General features: G+C 39.4%; 1 protein-coding gene across 3 annotated transcripts in view; it reads right to left on the bottom strand.

The window, feature by feature from the left end:
- Window positions 1-27,728, bottom strand: part of LOC122170242 (cytochrome P450 7B1) — a 121,344-nt gene that overhangs the window by 91,442 nt on the left and 2,174 nt on the right. The window contains exon 1 of one of the 3 annotated variants that reach the window (XM_042836951.1): window positions 23,596-23,667. The exons of 1 other annotated variant lie outside the window; for it this stretch is intronic. In XM_042836951.1, the coding sequence (XP_042692885.1) occupies window positions 23,596-23,654 (59 nt within the window). In that variant the 5' untranslated portion in view covers window positions 23,655-23,667. Of the gene's footprint in view, window positions 1-12,365; window positions 12,425-23,595; window positions 23,668-27,728 lie in introns of those variants that run through there. One more of the 3 variants, XM_042836959.1, reaches the window with a different exon arrangement.

Here is a 27,728-nt window from a genome sequence, read left to right as displayed (position 1 = left end):
TATTCTGTCCAGCTGAGATACAAACACTGTTTCAATTACAGAGGAAGGCAGGTAGAAATTAAAAGAGGCATTGCTCCTTTAGGTTTAAAGTCACTTGGATAGCCAGATCTTCAAGAAGAATCTCCATTACTGAGCTTAAGATTTAAACAATCATGACTTTCGAGAGTGTGTTTCCACCCCATTAGTGATATAGTAGTTCACATCAGAAAGAACTACTGCATTTTACAGAATTCAGCAGAGAAATGATTCTTCTCTAGTACTCAGTAGCAGCAGTATTTCAGGTTTTTTATGCCACGGTTTTTACTATCCAAACACAGAAATTAAATGCCTGTAGTCATAACTCATATCCTCCAATTGCTTTAAAATGGACATTTAGCTCCTCAAAGGGGTTGACAATGTCTTTTTAAATTATAACTGCTGATTTACATCACTGTAATATGACAAAGTAGACTTACACTCCTCAACTCTGAAGATAGAACAAATATTCTTTGCACACAGTAGTGGGCAAAGGTTTTTCACAAATAAAATATGCCTGCCCTCTACTGACCATCTAAAAAACTCTTATTTTCCCCTAGCATTTGCACCAGCAATTTTTTAAAATCAAATTTTAAATTTAACTGTTTTCCTCAGTTTTTCTATACTCCACAAATTTGTTGCATCCCCCAGAAAGTTTAAAGCCTATTGGTTTGCATAACATGTTAGAGGTATCCAAGGATTTTTTTCCTTTTTTTTTTTTTTATTTATTCACTGTCTCTTGAGAAAATCAGAGATAGACAACAGAGTAGCCCAGATTTTAAAATCTGACTTTCTGCCCAGATCTGTTAATAAGAACGATTCCTTTGTGTCAGCTGTTACAAATCAAGAAGCAATTGTACTTTGGACATACACAGAGTATGAGTTTTATCCTCAGGAGAGCTTAGCAAAATAGAAAACTGCATACAAAATTTAATGGATACCAAATTTCCAGATTATTTTTGATCCAATGTGAAACACTGTGCACATATGATCTCCAAATGTGAAACACTGTGCACAAATGATACTCCAATTTTGAAAAGTAACAACAGAAATGAAGTTCTGGCTAGATGTGTGTGGCCATATTTGCTGAGACGTGCAAGGGGGCTTTCTGGTTTCACTTTCACTCTGGGGTGATGGTCTCTGGTTTGACATTTGGACGAGCCATCACCCACTGTTAAATTCCCATTCGTCTAATCTGTTTTGGACTCAGACAAAATGAGATGAATTATGCTCTAGTAGGGCTCCCTTCTCCCAAATGCACATGTGGTCGGATGAACCCCAAGGAAGGTCCTCTGTCACTTACATGTTCGTATTTAAGCTACTCACAAGCAACTGCAACCCACAGTGAAGAGTGACAGGAACAAAAGGAACTGATGCTCTCACAGCAAATCCAAGGGCACAAGTTGCTTCATACCATGAGGAGTTCAGTCCAGCATAGATTTTACCCTTGGACTCCAGGGAAAAGTGGCACTCCAGAGAGTGATTTTACCATCATTTCTATAGGATCAAGTGGGACCAACACAAGCTAGGACTAATTGCTTTTAAAATTTGCCTGAGTACAGTCAACATGAACCAGTTACACTTATAATTGCACACAGAATGGTTGGACCTGAATGGTCACTTCTCCCTTCAAGAATAAGGAAACAGACAGAAAGATCAACATCAAATAATTCAACCAGAACGTTATGGTCAGTCTCTCCAAACTTGAAGCTGATTTCAGCAGTGGTTTCAGTACAACTCAGGTCAACTCAAGTGCTAAAAAAAGCTGAAGACATACCGTAATTAATCCATTGCTTTTGTCACTGAAAACCCAGTTACTCAGCAAGCATAGCCCTTCACTACTGTAGGACTAACACTATATTTTCCGTACTAATTCTACAACTTCCTATATTCACTAAAAAGTGGATCTAATCCAGGATTTGGAACCAAGTGGGTAGCTTCAGATACCGTAGATGGATTTAGGTACAAAATTCTACATAGGTGAATTGATAGCACTAAGATAGATGAGTAGAGAGCTGGAACACAAAATTCCATCAAGGAAACAAGTTTCTTTTTTGATGTATGCAGGTCGCTCCAGAAGTAATGCCTTCTATTTATTTCCATAGAAATTACAACAAATACAAACAGCCCAATAACACTATTTGATAGAGCAAATTCTCAGTTACTAAACACTATTTTCCAACACAGTCACCTCCATCAGCCATGCATTTTTACCATTAATGAACAAGAGGTTGCATGTTTGTCAAAATCTGCACCACTGGAGCAGACACACTGCTGCTGTTGTTAATGCTGAAATGCACCACCCACCCCTCACTGTGCTCACATCCACTGTTTGGTCTCCATACACATTCAGGAAGTGTCACTGAACATCAGTGGGTGCCATTTTTTCCTCACAGAGGAATTCAGTTCCACCCCTATTCTTCACATGCACTTCCACGTCAGACGTCATTTTGTCAGACTGCCCCTCTGCTGCCATCTGTCACACAGCAACAACATATAACAGAATACTGGTGGGAAGGTTCAGCCTCTACTGCCATACCACCAACAACCGCCTCAGACACCATGGACCAACATAATAGGTGGCATTACTTTCAGAGCAGCCTTTGTATACCCAAAGCTATGCTATGTAAATAACCTGGGAAGAATAAAAGCAACAGAAGTTGTATGTTTTTAATTAGCCATGTGTCTAGCTTGCCCTTTCCAGAATATATATTTCTATATATGCTATACCAATATAGAGAGAATACGCTGATATATATATATTTTTCCCCAATAAGAAAATCAATAACTGTACCTTTATAGAGACATACAGAAATGGTGCTTCTGCTACTGCTGCTAGACTGCTGCCTAATGCCTGCCTGAAACTGTTTGCAAACAACAACTTTCCATAGATGAATAAGAAGAAAAAATGCTAGAACTGATAATTTAAAAGAAAAATAGAATCACCTGTTCATGAGTCAAGATCAAGCAAGAGCTTTTAGAATCAACTCTCCACTTATCTGAGCAGTCAAATAGTCTCCTATCACTGCAACTCCCAGAGCCCTTCTTTGAAGAACTCTGTTGGGAAGCTGAGGCTCCACTCTGGAACCGCACAGAACAGGCAGAAATGCCACAAGCATTTGGTCCCTGGAATCAATCCCTGGAGAGAGGAAGGTGAAAGGAGAAAACACACCAACTGTGCTTATATCATCTGTTTAAAGATGAGCTTTCAACATATTAAAAATACTATAATAATAGTAGTGACCAGTGGAATTACTATGCAGGAATAACATACGATGTGTTCATCTTGCCTCCAGTTCCTGTATCAAGACTGACAATTTGTAGCTAAACAGGAGTTTCAAATAGCAAAAAAGTTTATTTTGACCAAATTCTGATCATTAATAAAGTGAACATAATCCTTCTTGCATACAACTGAAATAATTACTTATCCATGTGGAAAGAACAGGCAGCTGTCTCCCAGTATTGATAGATAAATTTACAGATAAATTGCTCTGGGAAATTTTCATCACTCTTTCCTTATGAATAGCCACAGGCAAAAAAGGTTGCCCTGCTATCTTATGCGGACATTAATCACAGCCTGCTGGAAAACCAAACTACAGCAACACTGAAAAACGGAGTCCAGAGACATCTTCACTATCTATTTCTTTTCTATAAACTTCGATATAGATACCACCACAACAGAGACAGATGCACAGTATCAAGAAAAGCAGTTCTAAATGCTGCCTCTGCCAGACTATTGAGCCTCACAATGTACATAAAAAAGTGTTACCCCTGAGGCAAATACACATAGCAAAACACAGTCCTCCAAGAAACACGACACAGCAGTGGAAGTGTTATGGTATATTTAAATCCTGTCCTCTCATTTTAATAAAGAAATATTGGTACTGCAAGAGAAAATTACTCTTGCTGCTAATTTAAAGCAGGCTGTTAGCTTTTGCAGTAGGACTGCTACGTGCGCTCTTATGGTTCCCCTAATCCCCAGTTTATCTTTGCAGACAGAGGTGGAAGAGAGCAGCAGGCCACAGCTCTCCTGCTGACGCTGGAGAAGCTTGCATCCCCTTGCTTTGGAGATATCTTCCTGCACCTCAGTGCAGAGACAAGATCCTGGGACCGTGCACAGCAAGGCTACGTGGGTTTTCACAAGCAGAGAGGATGCTAATCTGTGCTCTGTAATTGGCTGTTGAACACTTTCTAGATAAAAACAAAATAAAGTTATCTCTTTAAAAACATTTTGAGTACTTTCCCCTTTTCTGGATGGCAGGACATGAGACTGATTGTTGTAATCCCCTATCTTTAAAAAAGAAAATCTATCATGGTAGCTTTCACTTTCTGTTACACGTTTTAGTTCTAATCTTACATTTTTTTATTCTCCTTCTTTATTTCAGCTTTCTGAAACCATCTGCTTTCTGTTAAGATGAATTCTTAAAATCCTGTGAGCTGCTCATATTAAGTGAGTAAAGGTTGGATTTTCTAAAAGAGGCAGAGAATTGCAATGTAAACAACCTATATGCAGCTTATATCTTCATTCAGGTTTATAGCAAGTGGGCGGATACACTGCATAACTACATTTCAGAAGGGGTAATTAGGTGCTGAAATGTGCTTTTGATTATGTACTGAGCCAACTGTGTTGATCTATACAAGCATGCATATCTTTGTGCCTCTATTCATTCCTTCACCTTTTGAAAATGTGATCTCATGAGAATTAATGTTCAAGGTTATAAGGGCTTACAAATTCCTTCCTTCCATTGCTACAACTTCTAAACTTCATTGTCTCTGGTTACTCTTCACCACATAGGAAAGTATAGTGAAAACATTTACCCTGTGGTCACCTCAGGTTGATACAGTTTATAAAAAGCTTAATAAATACTAAAAAATAATAATACAATAAATGCATCTGATTTGCAGACTTTGGTAGGCTCCACTGCAAATGAGCAAGCCTCAGCTGAGGCTGCAGGGTGTGAGCACTGTGATGCACCTGCTGAACCTTATATGCAGGTTCTGGCCACGTCTCTGCACAAAGCATCACACAGCCTCATAGCTCCTCATTGTTTAGATAGCAGTTCTGTTCCCATTGAGTTGCTTCTTCTTGATTAAAAAACTAATTGAGATGGTCTGCAGGTCACAGTATTATGACAGAAAATTAATAAATGTTCAGCTGACATGTCCAACACCCATCCTTGACACAGGATCACTGCTCCCATGGATCCAGCTCTGTGGTGGCATCCTTAAAATCTGTATCTGTGCCTCAGAGATAAAGACCTTATCCACAGAGGTCATTTCAGCCTTTAATCACATCCATATCTTTTGCTCAGACACATTACCTCGTTCAGCCTACAGTTAGTGATGAAGAATAACTTCAGGTAGAAGAACCCTATTAAGAAATAATTCTGGAGCCTTTTGCACTGAAATTACAGACAGCTGTGTTTGCCCTCCTGAAAAGCGTGAACTGCATTTACAACATGATTTTGTCTTGAGTCCGCTCCACAGCATTTTGATCACTTTAGCTTGACAGATCTCAGTGATGCTACTAAGAAGTTCTGAGCAAAGGATAAGCCCCCCTGCTTGTCCGATCTACAAGGTTGGACAGGAGGTAGAGGTCTGACCACGGGGCTTAGAGCCATGGTCCTGTGGAGGGGACCCACTGCCAATCTGCTCCTGCTGCTGGTGGGGCATGGAACTCATCCCAAGAGCCTCTACCACTTCAACAAGGAACAAAAACGAACTATGTATGACTTACATGCTTTCAGGTCCTCCTTTTAACCTTAGTAAGCCATTCTCACCAAATCCAACACACTGATGGACCAGTAAGACTAGACAATATATTTTCAGTTATTAAAATGTCCTTAATTTCAATTTTTCTTATAATTCTCAACTTAGAGTGCAGGTGCCTGTAGGGGACAACAGCATCATTTTCAAAATCTGAATTAGAAGGTTATTATATAATCAAACACCTACATGGCAAAACATGCCCTGTTTCACCAATGTTGAGCACAAACAAGTCTGATGGAGGAGAGAGCACAAAGACTGACAGCTGTAAGGAGATAATGCAAGCACAATACATCTCTGCAGAAGAGAGTCCCAAATCCCCAAAGGTGATATAATCTAATGGGTTCTTAACCCCATTTAGAGCTCCGTTAAACATAAATCCCAAATAAACATACAGGGCCTGAGTTCTTAAAATGTCTATGGTGTGAGGCATCTCTGGAGACACTCGAGTGGTGAAGAATTGTTGGGCAAAGTGCTCCTCTCCAAACTAAATGGTCACCATAAAAGTGGTAAATTATGTTCAGTTTCAAAGGAAAAATCTGAGGGAGAGCATTAATATATCTGCCTTCTGATGAGGCTATTTTGTTATAAAAGCATTTGTAAGTGTATTAACCTGTAGGAACAAATTGCTGATGGGTTGCAAGAGATTGTTATGGAGGACTATTAACTATGAGAGAGAACAGTCACAACAAGTAAAGGGTGGAAAGTACAAACTAGCAGTTAGGACTCTTGTCTTTTTCCATTGCATCAACAGCATGCAAACTAGTATACCTTAACATATGACAGTACTTACACTTAGTTGAATGTTTCATAATTTAACTTTGCAGGCATTTTTATTTCAAAAAAAATCTAAAGCAAAACAGAACAAAACACACAAAAGCCTCTTTTCTTTTGAATTTATATTTTTAAATTATAACTACACACCACACTCAGGAAGCTAATACATGACTGGAGAACTAATGGGACTGTAACATCAGAGGTCTCAGCCCAAGCAAAGTGCAAAAATTATTTTTAACTGCAATTTTAAAGTCACTTTTAATTCAAGGCCAATTAATTAATTCACTCTAATTATTAGTTTATAACAGTCAGACCAGACAGTACCTTATAAACCATGTCATATAACTGAGGTCTCTGTGGTGGGATATTCAAGAATTTCTGAAAGGCAATTTTTAAATACAAATAAATAGCTCAGATCCCTTACAAGTATTTGATGGAAAAAGAAGTAGGAATTAATTTAGGAATTCAAAATCTGCTAACAGTCACTGCAGAATGAGAATGCTACAAAACACACGTAAAGGCGAGCTTAAAAAATACCAGCTGAGGAATGCCAGACCTCACACTACTGAGATTCTCCACTATAAACACAGACATACTGAAATACATTGAGCAGGAAGAGAGTCGAGTGCCATGGATCTGATCCTGATGGCTCAACCAACAGGATTTTTATGTCCAAGCTCAAAGACAATCCTGTAATCCTCAATATGCTTCCAATAACAAAGACAGCAGTGAACAGAGAACTGGAAGGTAGATAAGGTACTTCTGACATTAAAGTTTGTGCATTGCTAACATCACGGCAAAGGCCAGTTCTCTTGCAACACTGGGACTCCCCACAACTTTTAATGTCTTTCTTCTAGATTGGTAAATCCCTGTGACATTTCCTAAAGAAACATCTAAGTTTGTCCAGAGCAGGTCCCTGTGCCAATATAAAACATACAAGATTTTTCAGTGTTTGGTGCAAACAGACAGAAATAAGAAACAAACTCAAAATAAAGTAAGAAAAACCCCAGCAATGACACCTCAGATTAACTAAAACTATGATGGAAACCATAATACTTAATACTGCCTTCTTTTCTTCTTCTCTCTCTCTTCCCCCCTTCTCCCCTCCTCCCTCCTAGGGGTGTGAGAAAGAGCACACACAGTCTTTTCCCCAATAAGCACAGATAGCTGCCCGCACTAACTATGAACATCCTCTGACCAAGCACTATATTCTGTCTCCTCCACAAGCGGAAAAGAGATGGAGAAATGCCATTCCTCATGGCACACATCCAACTTCAGAGCAGCTATCAGCAATATCTATTGAAAGGAAGAAAGAAAATCATTTCTTGCTAAGAAAATAACATCCTACTTTGCCATGAATTCCTTTGTTAAATTAATTTTTTTTTCTTTTCAACCTTATTAACAAACAAAATACTCTAATCATGTATTTAAGGATTTGCATAGAAGGAGGCCTCTTGGACATACTTCATCAGTTCAAAATATACAGTTTACACCCATGAAAACGTATCAAAGCCACAAATGCTTTGGTCAAGAAGTTTCACCCCTCTTGAATTGACTGATGATATCATATGTTCTAGGAATATTTTTATCATCTGGCATGTTGCTCGGCACCATATGGCACAGCACACTGACAAGAGAGAAAGGACTAGTTTTAAATATTATATATATAGGTAGATAAAAATAAATGTTACACTTCTATACAAGTATAAAGACACTATTGCACATTTCTGCAAATTCGTATTACAGTAGGGGATCATTACAGAAGTTATGCCTTTTGTCCTCACACTAGTATACAAAAGTAAAAACTACAAAAGTGCAGCATAGTTTCAAAAAAAAAAAGAAAGAAAGAAAGAAAAAAAGAAAAGAAGAAAATGCAATGCTTTAGAAAAAGAGCTTGAACTAAACACAACACATTTTCTCACTTACAAATGCTTCTTTTTCCAAGAATTGTAATCATTACAATAATGACATATTAACCCTTTTTGTTGGAATTAATTCCCTGCAGTTATCTCTGACAGATAGACACATTTTACAGTTACTTATCACTTGTATACGAAGTAATAGAGAAGGAGGCATTTTTCTCAGCACCGGAGGATGAAGCCTGCTGCTTTTTTCAAGAAAACTTTTAAAAGAGAAGCTCATGTCATTTAGCATTAATGTACAGACATATTGTCTCAATTTTCAATCATTATTTAAGATAAAATATAACTACAAATTGTATGAGTGCTGAACTCAATATTTACTTTGGTTGCTCCAAAAGAAATGCCTTCTATTTATTTCCCTGGAAACTACAACCAATACAAAGAGCACAATAGCACCACTTGAAAGAGCAAATTCTCAGCTATTAAACTCTATTTTTCAACATGTCACCACTATTAGCTATGCATTTTCACCACCAATGAACAAGAGCCTGTATGCTGCATTTTTAACAATCTGTGCCAGCAGAGGTGATCTTTATCACTACCCACTGCCTCAGTGCCATCATGTCCACCGCTTGGCCTCCATACACATTCACTGAACATCAACAGGTGCCATTTTTTCCTCATGAATAAATTTAATGATACATCTTTGCTCCATATGAACTTCCATGCCAGACGCCATTTTGTCAGACTGCCCCTCTGCTGCCATCTGTCAAACAGCAACAAAATATAATGGAATATTGATGGGAAGGTTCAGCCTCTACTGCCATACGATCAGCATCTGCCTCTGACATCGTGAGCCAACATAATGAAACAGGAGGCATTACTTTTGTAGTGGCCCTAGCGTTGTGAATAGTCAGCAGGAATAGGGAGGTGATCATCCCTTTGTACTCAGCAATGGGGAGGCTGCACCTCAAGACCTGTGTTCAATTTTGAGCCCCTCACTACAAGAAAGACACTGAGGCCCTGGAGCATGTCAGAGAAGGACAACAAAGCTGTGGAGGGGTCTGGAGCAGAAGCCTACTGGGGAAAAGCTGAGGGAACTGGGGTCATTCAGTCTCCAGAAAATGAGGCTCAGGGGTGACTTCTGTATCACTGTATCACTTCTACAACTGCCTGAAATGAGGTTGTGTAGTGGTGAAGGTCAGCCTCTTCTCATGGGTAACAGCAATAGGAAGAGAGGCAATGGCCTCAAATTGTGCCAGAGGAGGTTCAGGTTGGATATTAGGAAAAATTTCTTCTCCGGAAGAGTGCCGAGGCATTGGAACAGGCTGTGCAGGAAGGTGGTGGAGTCACTGTCCCTGGAGGTGTTATAGAACCACGTAGATGTGGCACTGAGGGATGTGAGTTAGAGGGTGTGGTGGTGAGGGGCTGACGGCTGGATTAGATCTTAGAAGTCTTTTCCAACCTTAATGATTCTGTGATACAACATTTTTCAACTCTGTTGCTGCTCAAATCTTTACTAGCTGGTCCATGCCCAGAAGTGCTAGCCCATCCCACATGCTGTGTTTCATTCTCCTCCTGCTTGTTCTGGCACTGGCATTTTCCACATCCTTCCCCATGGGCTTACTACTCTGAGTGGAAAAATATCTACCAGTTCCAGATCTTGGGAAATGTCATTTATACTCCTCATCAAGCCTCCACAATATTTAAAAACAAATTAAATTACAGAGTTTGCTTTTGCATATGGTACTGTTCCTACTGCAGCATATACTACCTTAGTACAGGATAAAGACACTAGGAAAAAATAAATTGTTTATAATCTGAGTATTCTTACAATGCCGTCTACATATTAGAGATGCAATGAGATTTAAAATTCTTCAAGATCACTATGGTATCTATTAGCTGAACTATCAAAGCTTGGAAAATTACACAACATGGGTCAATAAAGAACTGAGGACAACATTTACTGATAAAAAGTAAGAGTATAAATGGATGTTGTATGTATATAATAGAAAATATAGCTTTACCTTAAAAAAGATATTTGCTACCCTTTATTTGTGATAAGTACTCTATTTTCTAATTAATGAATTTGTGTAAAAAAAAAAAGTCTTTTTTTTACATGTGGTTGGTAGAACTGAGAATAATGGAAGAGTTCGAGCATATCAGAAAAAGTGGAAATTATGAAAAGAAGGAAAACTGTGAACTTGTAACTAAGAATACTGGCTTGCAAATTTGGGTAAACATTAATAGGGGGGGCTTGAATTCCAGCTTTCAGACATTGATAGGGTTTTAACCCAATAATCTCTTACATCATCTCTAAAAGTGAGAAGTGGTCAATGCAGCAAGAGTACTTCCAGGAACTGCTGCCTCAGATGGCATCATTGCTATCTTGTGATAGTAGTGGGAGCTCTGCCCACTGCTCACCTTCATGGATACCAGCTGAGGCTGCTTCCCTGCAGCTGCAGTGTGAGACCCACGCATAGCAGCAGCTGCACATGGGTCCTGTGTGGCTGGGGCTGATTAGGAGAAGGAACGTTTTCCAGTCCAACAACAGCAAAACAAGTCACAAGAACAGAACCGAATACCTGGAAGTTTTACTGAAGCTTGTAAAAACTCAATTAAGTCTTAAGTGAAAAATTGAGCCTTAACAGGCTTCAAGTCTTGGAGGAGAAAGACATAGCAACTGCCAATGACTAGGAAAGGATATATCCAGGTTATAGATATGGATCCACAAAAGGAAGTGGCTACCAGGAAAGATGAGAGCTGTTTTGGAAGATGTTTGTTCAGCAAAGGGATGTTGGCCTGACACTGTTAAGTGAGATGCCAAAGCTTACCTCAAACCGAGGGTCAATGTTCATGCCCTTATGCTCTGGGATTTATAATCAGAGATTGTAAAACTGAACAGATTGTGCTCAGAACAGGCCTAAGCACAAAAAGGCAGCACAGAAATATCTTCCTCAACAGCAGCTTCTCAGAGACAAAATCCCTCAGTCATTACTTTTCAACTTACTTTGTCCCGAGTCCTCTCTCCCTGCCACCAAGCCCACTATTTGCTTCATTTCCCTTCACTGCAACTACCAGATTTCGTAAACTTCCAAATCTTCGCTCCTTATAATTTTTTCACCACCTCCAAGACTTGCCCAGGACTGGGCATTTTCATAGGCAGTTAAAATGCTGGAGTCCCTGGATGGGTTCCAGCCACCATTCAAGGTGACAATGAAAGGAACACCAGGCTTTTATACACAATATCAAAGCTAATTCTCAAATAAAGTCTCACATGTACATCTGCAGAGTAATGAAAAATAGGCCAAATTATCCACAAGACTCTTAATTTCTGTCCACAGGAACCTCAACTTTTTATTTTAGTATTTAAGGATGGATTCTGTATCCAGCAAGTGCATCTCAGCAGGCTTAGCCAGCTTGAAAGTCTGGTCTGTAAGGATTATCTTTTCTATATCAGGCATGTTAACATGAAAATTAGATCCTTTTACTAACTACTTGTTCATAAATACTTTCATGTAAAAATTAATATCGAGTAATAACCTCCAGAATCAAACCTTACACACCTCCATTTCTAGAATATTTGTAAAGGTAACAATTTAATTTTTATTATAGAAGTACAATTTTATTCATCTTTGATTTTTCAGCCTTGGGAAGGTCTCAGTCAAGAAGGAATTTGTCAAAGCAGTCAGTGAATGAGAAGCCTGTCCTCTAATTTTTACAACTTACTTTAGCACACTTAAGTAATAGCCATTTGCACACCAGCATATCATCTATCCACATCTTTTTCCTTTTAAAGTCAATGGAAAAACTTCATTTTGATATATAATTAAATCAGGCTCAAGGAGCTTTATTGATAAACACTATGTAAAAAAATTAATGAAGTCTGTGATACATTCTTCTTCAGTGAATCTAAGCAGATGTTCAAGTGAGTGGAAAACCTACCCATTCAATGAAGTGGAGGACAGATGCATGGTAGCTAAAACTCCACGGAATAATCTGCCAATCTATGGGTATATATTAGCAGCAGAATAAGCACTCCCCTCCAGCTTCTGACAAAACTGAAAACATGGAAACAAAGATGTTAGTTAAACAACCCCCTTCTGAAGAATGCTAATTAACTTTTATAGGTTACATTTTCTTGATATACCGAAATCAAAATGACACAGCCATTTGTTTTCCCTGGCAAAGTCATGCACACCACTGATTATTCAGGTTTTCAAAACTGTGTATAATACATACTACCACCTACACAACAGCACAACGCTGACATTTCAGCGCAGAACATGTTGAAGCAGTATGTCTGTACTGGAAAAAAAGAACAACTAACAAAGACATTTCCTAGAAGGTATCCATCGAAGAGATGAGAATAATGTATAAAACATGCCTTTTCTTGAGAGCCTGAGGTTACAGATGCCTTTTACACCACATCATGTTCCCAACATAGCAAATCTGGCAGAAGCACCAGGTTGAAAAAGAGAAAGGAATTTTATTTCGATTTTGTGGAGGAAAAGATGCTTATCAACATTTTGTGGTATTTTTTGCATGGTAGAGTATATTTAGGGGAGTTACAAAAAAGTTGCTTGAATGTCTTTGTTTCATATTCTTTCTTTCTTTAAAAATGTATTCATTATGGCAGTCACCACTTTAAATAAGCCAAGATGAAATGACTGTATTCCTCATACTATGTTAACTATCTTCAGTTACTCCTGCTTATGTAGAGGTTTTACTTTCCATACACAAGGAAGTCTCAGTGATCCTATCTAAAGTCCTACCCAGACAGCCTTCTAATTACTCAGAACAAGTGCACAGAGCTTCCTTATTTAATAGGATGCTCACTGCTGAGAAAGGGAGCTGCTTGTTGTAGGCAAATGGAGGCAATGCAACAGCTGCTCTCTGATCTACAGGGATAGACAAGCAACATTCAATTCCCTGCTGCAAATGAGTAACTTGAACAAAGTCAGTGAAGTTCAACAGTACAAAAGAGGTGCAAAGGACATGGAAAGCAGGCTGTATCCTCACAGCACTCCTGGCACAAACATGAGGGTGGAGTAGCAATGCTTCATAGTGAGTGTTGCGTGTCCCAGGATCTCACACACAGTAGAGAGAAAACAAGGCAGATAGCCCAGAACAGGAATCCGAAATCCTGACTAACCCCTTGCTGAACTCCTTGTTAATGAGCCTGCAAGAGGAGGTCAAAATTTCTGATGACAACACATGGCTCTGGCTGAAGCTGAAGTTTCCTATGAACTCCAGAATTGTTATTTCAATGAGGCCTTGTCTAAAAAATAGTGATTTGAGCCACAATGTGGCTACATTGCTGCAAGCACACAGGGAGGACAACAAAACCTCAGCATATTCAACCACAGATGACAAGGTTTCAAGCTATCCATACAGCACACACCTAACATCAAGCATTCAGCTACAGCAGCACAGTTCCACTGTGGGGCTACAAAGTCACAAATCTAAGGAAAGCCAAAAGCTGATGGCAGCCCGGTTCCACTAACACTTTTTTCATTATAAGAGGGAAAAAAAAAAAAAAAAGCCACAGGAAAAGGGAAAAAAAAGCAGCCTCAGAAGATCACACTTGAACTCAGACAACTACTTTCAACACATCAAAATGGAAACGACTCTAAAGTTGGATTTTGCTCCCAGTTTCAGCCTTCAGATTCAGCTAAAGATACCCAAGTATCTGAATTGATAATAAATGGTAATTCACTCTAAAGAAAATGGCCACAAATATAAATCAGTTTTAAAGAAAAATAAAGAGTTTCTTTTCTAGAGAGGTTGTAGACTGACAACTGATACTGTTTTAAAAGACATATATCAATAAAGTTGTACCAAATTAGCAAAGTTCAAATTTTGACACCAGACAGTACAGCTAAGTGAATATAGAGGAAACTGGAAAGTGAGCATCTGAGCATCTTCAGGAGAATTAAAGGAAAATTACTTAGCTCCAACCATCCGTAATCACAGAATGATTGGGATTGGAAAAAGCCTCTGGAGGACATCTAGTCCAACTCCCAGAATATACCCATTGTGATTAATTAGTACAGTAAGATGGTAGGAACATTTGAATCTATTTGTAGTCAAAAGATTCATAAGGTTTTCACTCTACTTTTATAAAGAAAAAAAAGACCTCTTTGTTTTTTAAGGATTTACTACTTGCTTATACTTGCTTAAACTACCTACCCAATGCTTCCACTTTTCAATCATAAGCAGGCAGTTATCTTCCATATTGCTTGTAGTCCTCAATCATTCAGAAAAACTACTTGGCTAAAAAAGGGATGATTTTAAAGTTGAGGCAAAAATTGCCAGTTTACAGTTGAACTCCGGATGAGAAGTGATACTTGGTGTACTAAGGAAAACAAAGGAGTCAAAGGACATGGTCTCTCCATGGCCATAGCTGCATAAATACGATATAGATGGTGAGGCAAATGCCCCAAGATTTGAGGAAAAAAAAAGGAAAAGGAAGAGGAAAAAAAAGAAAAAAGAAAAAAGGAAAAGAAGGTCAGTGTGGCTATGTCTGTGGACAGAACAAGAATCACCTCCTAGGTACTCAGTACTGTTTATCCATGCTGGGATTTTTCTCGGCCTCCCTTTGTTCTCCCCTCACATCTGGTTTCTGTGGGAAGGAACACATGCACATTTCAGAAAAAGCCCATTATTTCTATTAGCCACAAAACACCTGTGCAACCTGGCTTACCTGTGCAACCTGCTGTATGGAGCCTGCTTTGGCTGGGGGTTGAACTTGATAATATCTACAGATGCTTTCCAACCCCTACAATTCTGTGATTCTGTGACATTTTTTCATACTAGAAGGAACTATCTCACACAAAAACAACATGAAGAAATTCTGGAAAATTCAGTTCTGAGCAGCTGAGGGCTACCAAGGGCAGTTCTCACGTGACAACTTTCTCAGAAACTTGGAACAGATTTGGTTAAAGAAGCAATTCAGTATCCAAACATAAACAAACAAAAATACTATAAAGTCACAAAATCTTTGTGGCTCAAAAGGCTCAAAAGCTCCTTCATCACTTTTAGTGACTATGTGATGAAGTTTGTCATCCCAGTTGCAGAAAATTCACATACTATGTGGTCCACAGCCAGAAGACAGCCATCCTCAACTGTGTTCTTATATATAGCATACAAATGAAAAAACGCTTTGAAGGCTTACGCTTTTGAACACAGAAACAGACTTCATTTGCCTTGTGTAAGTCAGTAGAATTATGAAAGAAGATTAAAATTCAGCCTGTTTTTAAAAAAACATTCGTATCCTACAAGTTTGCCAGTCTATGGACAGAAAAATAACAGATGAGTTTTGCAGTTGCATGACCAGAAGACAGTGAGTGTGCTAACTTCAGCTAGAGGCACAACTGCTGGTGCTACCCAGAACCAAGAAAAATTAGGAGAGACAAGTCACTGTTTCACAGTGCTAGGAATGTGAAAAAAAATTGCCTCATAATCAGGGCCATGTGGTCAGAATGGATTATGGCAACCATACAATTTAAATATACATAGAATTTTATTTGAAAGTAAACCTAAAATTGGCTCCAGCCCTTTAAAGTGCTAGCCAACATGTACATTCTTATGGAAGTAGAAGCTCTACTTTGAAATAACTTCAGTTGCCAACCAAGAAGTGGTCGCATAATCTACAGACTTTTAGGAGATGAAAACTGCATTCTAGATTCTGAAGTTTAAAGGCCTTCTAACTGCACCAAAACTGAGCTTTGAAATCTGGTTTAGAGCCTAAATTAGTGCCAGATTTCCTTCCTCCCCAGGAATCAGTAACACTAAGGTGAGGAAGTACTACTGTATATTTTACATCATACTACCAAATCAGAAATTCACATTTGCCTCAGTAAGAAAGTGCTAATCTGTCAAAAAAAAAATTAAAAAAATCAAAAAAATTGAGCTTCTGCTCTGCTTAGCAGCACAAATCCCACTAAAATCAGAGGCTATTCAAAAGCTTTTTATCAGCAATTGCTTCAGCAATTCGCTGAATCACAAGTTAAAGGAATTTCTTAAGAAACCCAACGAAACTTGCAAGTATTATCCCTAACATTTCAGAGGTGGTGAAGATGAGATCAAGCAGATGCAGAACTTGTGCATGATCATGCTGCAAATCATTCACATCAGGATTTACTCTCTTTCCCATGGTGCAGTCTGCCATACCCATCAGAAAATGCCAGGCAAGCAACTGTGCCTACAGCATCACCATTAAACTGGTTCCTCAAAGCAGGTGAGCTGCCTGGGCAGTTCCCCCTGACACCGTATATGACTGCAACTGCCCCAGGGCTTCTGCAAGCACAGACACCTTGGTGAGAAATGAAGAAGATGGATGAACCACTCTGCTCTCTAGTACAATCAGGTTGGCAAAACGTGGTCCTTAAAATGGAATTCAGAAATTAGCCGAATTAGAGACCTAAAGGTTAAAAAAAAAATGGCATCTGTAGTAGATGGCCCCCATTGTGGGGGCAAAGATAAGTACATTTAAAAAAAAAATTAAAAAAAGGGAATTGAGGTAAACAAAGAAAAGGCTACACTGAATGATAGAAAAACTGCCAGAAAAATCAGAGAAGTATTAAATGCACTAATTTTTACTCTGTCTAAAACTGTTTAAAATCAGTTTGATCAGCCAGTCAAGAAGATTAAGCTGGTGTCACAACAATGACAAAATTACATAAATGAAGAGCACAGTGACTGCTCTAATCCCTTGCTCAGATGAAAGGAGGAGTCCTACAGAAGACAGATGTCCTAGAAATGGCAAGAAGCTTTCAAGCTACTTTTGACCAAGTCAAAGATAAGAAGGAACTAGAGGATAACTCAAAGTTTAAAGCTAGACCAAAAAATCCCAGCATACATTGATTTAGCAAAAACCTTGAGAAATTCATACTATAAATTCTGTGGTTCAATAAATGTAAATTTTCTTCAAAAGACAGAGCACAGGTCTACCTGTGACACAGTGAGGCAGTCCACTCAACTAAAAGCTGCCATCTTATTCTTGGGGCTTGACATTTATGCAATCAAATTCTCTGAGAACATTCATAAAACATATGAAACTTCACTTCTTCCTATGTGTAGACCAGGTTTTCAGTCCTTATTTTCTCTTTCTTTCTCTCTGCTTCTGATTGGAGATGTATTATGGCCTGTTTGCAGGTTTCATCCCATCACTTGAGGGGTATAAATCCTACTCAAGGAGATCAGAGGGGAAATAAAGGGCAATTAGAGGCAGTGGACATTAAGAAGACACATCTGCTGACAGCAATGTTGAGGATTCAGAAGGAATTGCCAGGTGACATATCAACAAAAGCACTTAATTTTTTTATTGTCATTTTGTCTATGGAAAATCCCCTTACAGGTTCCAGTGTAATAAATGCAATTAGCAAAACCTACTCAAATGAAACAAAGAAGGGTCTCATTAGCCTAGCTTATCCCCTGAGCAGAGCAATGGGAATTGATGAAGACAGTTCCTATTCAATGAAGTGAATTTTGTGAAGAGTAAAAGGGAAAAATTGATAAATCAGGAGAAAAACACCCTAATACCTGGTGGTAAAATGATACAAAATACAATGCCTGCTGAAACAGGAAAAGGGGATAAAGACATCATCCTTTACTGACATAAATCCAGCATTACCCACTAGCCAATCTCTGCATTCAGGTTATAATGATTATCTGCTGAATTTCTGTAGGACCTTATTTATCCCACAGAATTCAACTTGTTTTCCATATATAGAGCAGTTCTGAGGAATTCAGCATGCAAAGACATGTTTGTTGCAGCAACTTTGACAAGACTAACCTTCGAAAATGGAATGGATGACCAGATTCTGTACTGACTTATACAATTCATACCTCAGCAGCGAAGCATCTCATCTATTCTTTCTACAGTCTTGAGAAATGAGCTTACTACCAGGGACATAAAAAGACTTTCCCTACTGCCTTTAAGGAGATGACTCCATATTTGCCACAAAGAGTAAAAAGCAGTATTCAGCAGGGTTTGATCTGTAGCTCCATCTGGTTAGAGTGGCTGGACTAAATAGGATATCAGAGGTACAAATGATCAATGGTAGCCAAAGCAGAGTTTTTGTCACCCGGAGCCTTTGTTCCTGTTCCCTGAGAAAAACTATGGGAGATGGCCATGTTGTGCACGTGTGGGAATCCCAGGGCAGCCTCCACTCTGGACCATCACCACAGACCATCTGAGAACTTCCATCTTCCTGACATCTCAAACAGTTCAATCCTGCGCTGAGAACGGATCTCAAACCTGCGCTGAGAATGGAACCAGCTTTATTTGGATGACTACTAAGGCACTAAAACTGCACCTCCAAAGGACTTTCCTAACTGCCAATTTTGTGAAAATACACAGCTATAAGCGTACTGTTGTTTGGGATTTTTTTCACATGGTCTGATAACAGAAGTCATTTGACATTCCAAACTAGCACCTTATATTCATGCTGAAAACAAAACAAGAAAAACGTACTGAGCTTTCACTCTGGGGAAATGAACCACAGCACTACAGTTCCAGTTGCTATCCCTTGTATTTCTTTTGAGTATCATGCATTTGGAACTCTAAAAATGTAAAACACATGTTCTTGGCTCCTAAACAATAGTCTCAGAGGTATTATTAATAACAAGATACATTGAAACAGTGTACAAAACAAACAGGACCTCTTAGTATTTAAATTTAAAAAAATGAAACATGAGTTCATCTGGTCTTGTCTGAATTGTCTCTGTTTCTTATAGCATTGGTTAAGAAAACTTAACTGCTCTTCTGCTTTTCCCCAAAGCAAGAAAGCATTCAGTGCAGAGACCGCAGAACAGCAGCAGGCAGTACAGGTAGAGTGGTCGGTACAAATGCTCTTGGAGTGGGGAGAAAGGATACACAGAAATCCATTATAACTTGATAACGAGACAGGAGGACCTGCCTGCACCTATAAGAAAAGAATCACCATAAAATACAAAATATTTCTTTGTAACAGCACTACACAGTACTTTGAACAGGACATGGCCTGAAATAGTTTCTGGTGCCACCTCAGGCCTCTTTCACTCTTTAATTAAAACTTTTCACTATTTAGAAGGACACACCATCCACTCATCATACTGAATTCTTCAAGCAAGGACAGAAGGATTACGCGGCAGTGCAAACTGTGGGGTGAGCACTGGATTACTCATCAGGAGGGACAAATAAACCAAAGAGGACATCTTCCCATACATAATATTGTTCAAACACAGTTCAATTTAGCTGATGCAGGGAGTCATGGCAGTGGCCTAGACTATGGAGAAAATGAGACTGGATGAGTCCAAATAACTGTGTTTGATTTGAAGTCTCTTTCTGAGTGCAAAACATAAAGGGATATCCTACTCCTCCAAATGAGATCACCAAACCATGAAGCCCAAACCATCTCTTGAGTCCATCAGATTCTCAGCACTGTCTTAACTTCTTAGCACTGTAGAGCCAATGGGAGTGATACGCAAGGCTTTATTTTGAAGTCTTTATAACAACAGGCTTTTAAGGCTCTAAATTTATCATGTCTGATGTGGTTCTACCTATAGAAGTCCATGGATTATGAAATAATTCTCTTCCAAGTAGGATCTAGCAGCATTTTCACTATATTGGATGCGAGAAACTAAACAGCTTACAGAAAAAAATTCACTCCTTCACATATGCAAGATTTCTTTTCTTGAAGCTTAATTACCATTTTTTCTATCTCGGAGCAGCAATGCCAGAAATTCAGCTGTCTGTTCAACCACAAACCAGACATTGTGCAAGCAGCTGTTTCCCAAGCCACTGAACAGTGACACAGGCAAACTCTCCGGTCCTGCTGTGAGCAACTCTGTTGCTCCTTAGTGGTGACAGATAATTCAACCTGGCTTTAAAGGATATTACATGCAAGCTGCTGGGTCACAGACTTCAAATTTCACTCCTTGGGTCCTCAGGAGTCCCAGATCTGAACCCTCCATGCTGCACTTCAGGATCTGGAAGTAAATCCTTATCAGTCACACACACTGTAATGGCACCTGCTACTGAAGGGTCCCAAACATCTTTTATATACCATCATGCACAATATTTCATCATCACATACTATGATACACAGACTATGTTCTACTGCTTTATCTCAGGCATGCATTTTGGAGGCAAAAACAGCACCAAGTATAAGCCTGTCCTCCCAGTACATTCATTCTTCCTCCCTTTTTTGCCCGAATATCAATTCTGCAGGTTCATCACATTTTACTGTTAGTTCTTGGATGAGTCCTGAGCTGAGAGACATTTTCACTTCTCGCACAGCTACACAGCTGCTCCTTTTCAAAAGGAATCACATACAAAAGCCATAGTACAGGGTCTGGCGACGTGCCTCACCCTCAGCTCTGTGGCTGGGAAGTTAGCAATTGAAGCAAAACATATATCAACGCTGATAATATGAATGCTAAAGGACATCCAAAAATCTTTAAAATACTTGAAAAAATTCCATCCAACACATAACAGAAGTTTTCAAGAGGTACAAGGAAGAAAGACATAGTCCACTGGATACTTTTTACAGCTAATGATACCAGAACAAAAGCAAACTTTACACAGAAGCTTTTTCTGTCTGAATAAAGTATAAATCTGAGGTATCACAGATCAATTCTTGAACAACTGAAGAAAAAAATTATACCTTGTTACCAATTCCACCATTCAAGTCAGCTTCAGAGAAGCTTCCCAAATGCGAATCCTGAAGCTTCTCATATTGAAAAACTAGCTGATAAGAAGTAGTACAACTGTGACCTACCCTACACCAAAGCTCTGAAGAAGTGCTATTGTAACCTACACGGCCATGCCAACACTGAAGAGGAAATCAGGAAACAGTACTTTCCAACCACAGAAGCAATGACCAAATGCTACTGAAGCATCAGTTGAGTGCACAAAAATGTTGAGCAGCACAAAATGAGATATAGGAGGTTGTCCTTCCTTTGGCCAGCACCTTTCTTTGGTTAAGCAGAATAAATATAGAGAGTATCTGAAATTACAATCATTTTCCTTAGAGCCCTATTAGAACGTTAGACTCTTTAAAGTCTTCAGAGACTAAAGTACTACACCATGACAAAGGGGCAAATCCACCCCCATTCTGGCATGTATACAAAGGGAAAGTACAAAAAGACTGAAATACTGACTTCTCAGGAACTTCATTTTAATCACAAATTCCCTGCAGTTTCTGTCAACTTTGCTTCAGCAGCAGTAGTTTCTCTTGTTAAGGAATATGCAGGCTCCTTTTTTCTTTTTCTATTCTTTTTAAGCTAATTACTTTCAGAGCTAGTAATTGCAAAATTCCTGCAATGCTCACACAACACTGAAATGAGACCATCTTTTTTTTTTTCCTAAGTACTTAGTTACTTAAGAAGGTAATCAAAGTGTGGCAATTTTCTGTGATTTTTTTTTCCTGTGTCACTCAAAAAGTGTCCACTCAAGGCAAGTGATGTAAGAATTCATAACGATCACTCAGGAAATATCTGGAGATGGGCTTTCTGAAAAGCACAGAGCTTGGATGAGGAAGGAACAGGCTAGTAATGAGTTTGCTGGTTTGCTGGGAAGCCACAGGAAATTAGACAGGCAACCACATTCAGCAGTGCTCCCCCCTCCTGGCCATCAGGAATAGATGGAATTCCATGGGTGCAGAGGAAAGCTGTCAGCAAGGAATACGAGGAGCTGGTGGAAAAAATACCCATACTCGCTCTGATAGAATGCTGGGATGCCACAGAACAGCAAGGAGATGCTTTGTCAACTTCTCACTGCGGCCACAACCTTGCAGAGCGCATTGTTGCAATCTGGGTGTTCAACGCAGCATCAGAAAGGGTCAAATGTGTGACTGACAGGACACTATTTTAACAGCCCCATGTTAGCTTCGTTATGCCCATCTGTTCTTCCTTCACCTGCCTGCACAGGGTTTCAGTAGGGCACCCTGCCAGGGCACCAGGCAATATTCCCCCCGATAACAGAAACACATCCACTGTGTTCAGCTAGAACCTCCTACTGCCAGGCCTCCAGCATGGAAGCGAATATTCTTTCAGAACATTAGAATATTGCTTAGGAAACTACAACATTAAATCACTGGAAGCACAACCATTGGATTTTTTTTTTTTTTTTTTGCTGATTTGAATTAAGAATAGAAAGTACGAGCAGTTAAGAGGAAACAAGATATGTTCTATATGAGAGCCAAGATTTTTTTTCCTGACATGTGCCAAACAAAGAGAAGAAACAGAAGAATCTGGCACCATTAAAAACAGTTTGTGGAGAAAGGAACTGAATATCTACAGCCAAGCTCCATGTGGTTTGCAAAGAGGAAACTTTTGTTTTATGGGACTCTCAGTCAGCCAAAATTCTCCCAGACGGCGTGCAAATGGATATTAGCCTTAAAACCTACACGCATCTTGTAGAAGAATCAGTAAATGGATGGGAAAGAAAAGGAATACTGCTGAAGTTTTAAATCAGAATTCAAAATCTGCCTCGTGGCTTAAAAAGTTAGTTTACCAGACAGCTATAATGTCATATATGGTAAGTGTGTTGGAAGGGAAATGCAGGAAGTTAAGGCATGAAACTAGAAGTCAGGAAAATGAGTTCCAGTCCTGGCTCCACTACCAAGGAGCTCTATAAAACTTGGATAGAAGAGAAGAAGACTGCCAACTTAAATGTGAGATTTTCCTTAACTTCTCATAGTATATTAACACTGCACTTATGCTGCTTCTTTTAGCTTCTATATTTCCCCCAACTCCCTAGCATTCCTAGCACTAAGTTAAGTAAGTGATTTGGCAGAGCTCTAAGAACAGTTACATTACCTGAAGAAAAACAAGCCTGCCCAATTTCTTAAACTGAGTACTTGACTGAAATATAAATAAATAAATAGATAGATAAATAAATAAATAAGTAATTCTCATAACTGAGCAAAACACTAAAGCAGCTGACATGACACAACAGCTTAGCTAAATATTTTGACAAAATGTGGCATTTCTGACTTAAAATGGTAACTAGAACTTGTACTTGAGCATACAGGTGAACAGGAACGGGGAGGCAGCAGCTCTTTGATACATGCTGAATGGCTACGCCATGGAAGAAAGCTTTCAGCCAAGAGATTCTTCTCTGGCCACAACTGGAGCACGTGAAGCACTTGGCTATGCTATTTGTAAATCAAGAGAGTACACTGACCTCCAGCTTGCAGCTGAGGAACTGAGGCAAACCAGCAGGTCTTTGGGTTCTGCACACATCCAGGTCCATACTTCCCACTGAAAAACCTTCTCACTGCAGGAGTTAACAGGTCCAGGAGGCTCTGTGGGTCGGACCTCACATCTGCCCTGAAGTAGCCTGAGGATAGAGATTTCTACTTGTATTGCTAACAATTAAAATGCATTAGGTGGCAGTTTTCACCATTGTGCTTTAGGGAAAAGCAGTTAATACCTCCTGTAAGGGATCCTGGGAACCCTGCTCTGAGTGTCTTTGACAGAGGAGGGGTTGGACCAGATGGACCCAAGGTCCCTGCCAACTTCCATCACTCTCTGGATCTGTGATACTAGGATTAAGTCTTGCCCTTTTTTCCCTTCCTTTACAGATAACATTTCAGCTAATTTGTCAACTAGTATTGGTTTTCCTTCTCTGAGTATAGTAGTAAGCCTGAATCTAATTTTTGAAGCAATCCATTCTGCACTCTGTATTTGCTTGGATTTGTCTTGTAGGACTATCAACCTGAATGATAACTCCAGGGGTTAATTGGTCAGTACTGCCTCTAAGCTAAGTGCATTTCTGTGAAGTGCCCTACATGGATGCTCCATGTTTCATTTTGCACTGGAGTAACAAAAAGAACTAACGACGATTCCCTTTAATTCACACACTTTGATTTTTATTTCTTCCAAACAATAATGAACAGGAGAAAGCAAAACTGAAAAAGAAGCAAAACAAAAAAAAAGGAAGAAAGAAAAAGATTATTGGCATTTCACAAAAGCACTGGAAGGAAAAATCACTGAAAAAGTGAAAACCACTGTATGTTAGAAAGAAATCTGAAGCCAGCAGTTCTGACAACCACTAAATATATCTTTGTCTCCCCACTCCATATATTCACCAGCATGGCATCTATTGATGCATTCTAGATCCTAATTAAGAGCAGACCAGGTACAAACTAAAGCAGAACCCCTGACAAAGTAGGTCAAGAAAACTGGGAGGGAAGAGAAACTGTTGCTAGGTGGCAGTGTACCTTAAGCAAAGAACACTGTAAATCATAGATTATTGAAAAGCTGGTAGTCTGCTAAAGTAGGTGTCATCTTCAGCGTCATCTTCAAAACCTTGGCTGGAAACAGAACCCAAGGTGTATACACTACACAGACAATGTTTCAAGTAGTGCTGAAATAAAACTAAGAAAACCTATCTTGGGATACACTATTATGCAAGGCCCATATGATAATGGCTCTCCAGGTCAATAGTGCAAGAGAGCTCAAAGGCCAGTGAACTGAGTCTTGTAAGCCTTGAGAAGACTATGGTTTTGATTACGCCATTTTATTCAATCCTTGCTAACTTTTGCTGAAGATAAAAGCAGTGAAATTAGCTTTTATCACAATGTGGCACGGTGGTGAATGTATACAGAAAACCCAAGAGCACTGATGAAAATAAACTTTTCTTAAAAAAAAAAAAAAAGACCTCTAAGTAACACAACTGCTATTTTTTCCCTTGAATAGTTTCAATCTTCAGTCCTAATCTTTTCCAAGGTAAGAGTGGGCAATGAAATTTAGCAAAAAGTCATAAAAATTTGCACTCTGTGTAACACCAACAAGGAGGCTGAAGAAAAAGGTCAATATACAAAGCCAAGGTAATACAGGAGAGGATTGATTTTTCTGATTTCTTTCTATCTGTCCTTCCTGATGTTCTCTCCAACAGAAAACTACCTTAACATATTGCCTAAATTAGCAGAAGTGGTAAAAAAGACAGGCTGATGACATCTTGTGAACTACAATTCACTTGGTAAGAGAGCTGTTAGCAAGCTCACAGCTTGTCACAGAGAAGGATAAGATGTTCTTGAAGGCAAAGATGGAATCTATATTCTTTTCAACAATGACTATCTGGGTTCAAGAGAGCAATTTAAAAAAAAATATTTTAGATGAATATTGGAGTATGTGTTTGAGGTAATTCAGAGGACAGAATAAAGGACAGAAATGAAAGATACTTGACTCCAACAAGGCTCTAAATCCATAGCTCAAAAGGTGACAAAATTCTGCCAGATAAATTTGTCAAGTATTTCTTCTCACATTAAGTCTAATCTACTATTTTCAAAGTTTTTTAAATACTGTGTTCTGACCCAAGCATCCAAAAGTAGGCATCAACTCAAGGGAGAGGAAGTGGAACCCCTGTGTGTCAGTAGGAGCCAACCCCTGCTGATCTCAGGCACACTTCCCTGACTTCAGCACATCACTGCTGGAAGACAAGCAGGAGCTGCCTTCACCTGCACTGCCACCTCCCACTCCGTGAGACTGCACACAGTCAGTGCAAAAACAGTTTGAAAACAACAAAAAAAGCAACATAAAGCTGAAGCTGACTTAGCCATTTCATAAACATAAAAGGGAATAATTAGCAGGATAGGAAACCACCAGGTTTTGCCATAGCAGGAATACTTTCATGGGATACACAAAAAGGAAGCATTCTGGAGAAAACATTCCCCAGCAAACAGCCTGGATATGCCCTTCTTCATTACCAATAAGAGGGAGATCTTTTTGTAGCACGCAGAAGGCACTGAACCTCAGCTGACAGCAAAGTTTAACTCAAAATAAAATTTTCCGTGATTAAGGAAACTTTTGTTCTACTTCTGTTTCTTCGCCATCTGTGATACGAAACCTGGCAAAGACTCCAATTAGTTTCCTTTGTGTTATTACTGCCACCAGCACTCAAATGATAAACATTTATGCAAAAGGAAATTCCTCTGCATTTCTTTCTGTTTCCAAACACTGGATGTAAATACTTTAATAAGAAAACCCACACTGCACTTACACTGAAATCTGGTAACACCAGATTACACCAAAGGCACTGCAGATAAACATAGTAGCAGGTTAAGACAAAACAAAATCTTTGGTATGGTAACAAGCACTCAGCCTGAGACTGAATGAAGCTGAAACACCTCAGACATGAAAGGCGAAATCCTGCAATGTCTACTTAAGGAACCCAGGGACTGATGTGGGGAGTTGTGTTCCTTGGGACACACAGCCCTTTTTTTACACTCTGGAGGTGCAGCTCTAACAGCCTCATCGGTGGCTTTGCCTGTCCTGAGATAAGCAAGACTGAGACATCATCTCACAGAATAAACCTAACCCAGCGTTCTAAGGCAAGGTTACACTTGGCTGTGTGCATGTACTTAAGCTCTCTATTTATCTACACGTTGTTTATATATACACATTTGACTACTGTAGTTATCCCAGGTGGAAACCACACATAGGTGTGGTAAAGATGTTAAATTTAATTATTCTGGTAAAGCTCGTCTTGGTACCTGAATAGTGAGAAGCAATCCCATTACAAAGAGTGAGTACATCAGTATAAGCACACAAACATTATATAAGATATTCATTTTTATAATAACACCCGCATAAGTGAAATAGCAACATTTTCTCTCATGTAGGGAAGCTCTGCAAAACCAAATTGTTTGTCTCAGTCTAAGTGGGTATGTTCCATGTGAGGGCTACAGTCTATGCCTTTGGCATTTATTCATGCATTATTTTGCCAACAGTCACCTTTCCTATGTTGACAGGTTCCCCGATGTCTTCTGTGTATGCCTGAGCAGGAGGGGGACAGCCCAGCCTGCTATTGGGATTAATACATTCAGATACAAGATAGGGAGAGAAGAGTCTGACAGTCGGAGGAAATATGGAGGTAGAGATACAAATAAATCACAGAATCACAGAATTGTTTGAGTTGGAAGGAACACTGGAAGACCATCTAGCCCAACTCCCCTGCACTGAACAGGAACACTTAAAGCAACATCAGATTGCTCAAAGCCCCGTCCAGTCTGACCTTGAGTGTCTCCGGAGACAGGGCACTTACCACATCTCTGGGCAACCTGTTCCAATACCTCATCACCCTCACTGTAAATAACTTCTTTCTTATATCCAATCTAAATCCCCTCCCTTTTAGTTGGAAACCATTTCCTCTTGACCTATCACAACAGACCCTGTCTGTCCCCTTCCTTCTTACAGTCCTCCTTTAGATACAGAAAAACCACCACCCAGGTCACCCCAGAGCTTTCTCTTCTCCAAGCAACTCAGGGTCAGACAAGCAAGGGCAGACCACAAAACTGCCCTAAATCCTAGGTG

The sequence above is a fragment of the Centrocercus urophasianus genome, unplaced genomic scaffold, assembly GCF_019232065.1.
Source record: "Centrocercus urophasianus isolate 14NV4802_14NV808 unplaced genomic scaffold, USGS_Curo_1.0 seq_11, whole genome shotgun sequence".
Lineage (NCBI taxonomy): Eukaryota > Metazoa > Chordata > Aves > Galliformes > Phasianidae > Centrocercus > Centrocercus urophasianus.
The sequence above is the reverse complement of the archived record's forward strand: the minus strand, read 5'-3'. Positions and strand labels throughout refer to the sequence as shown.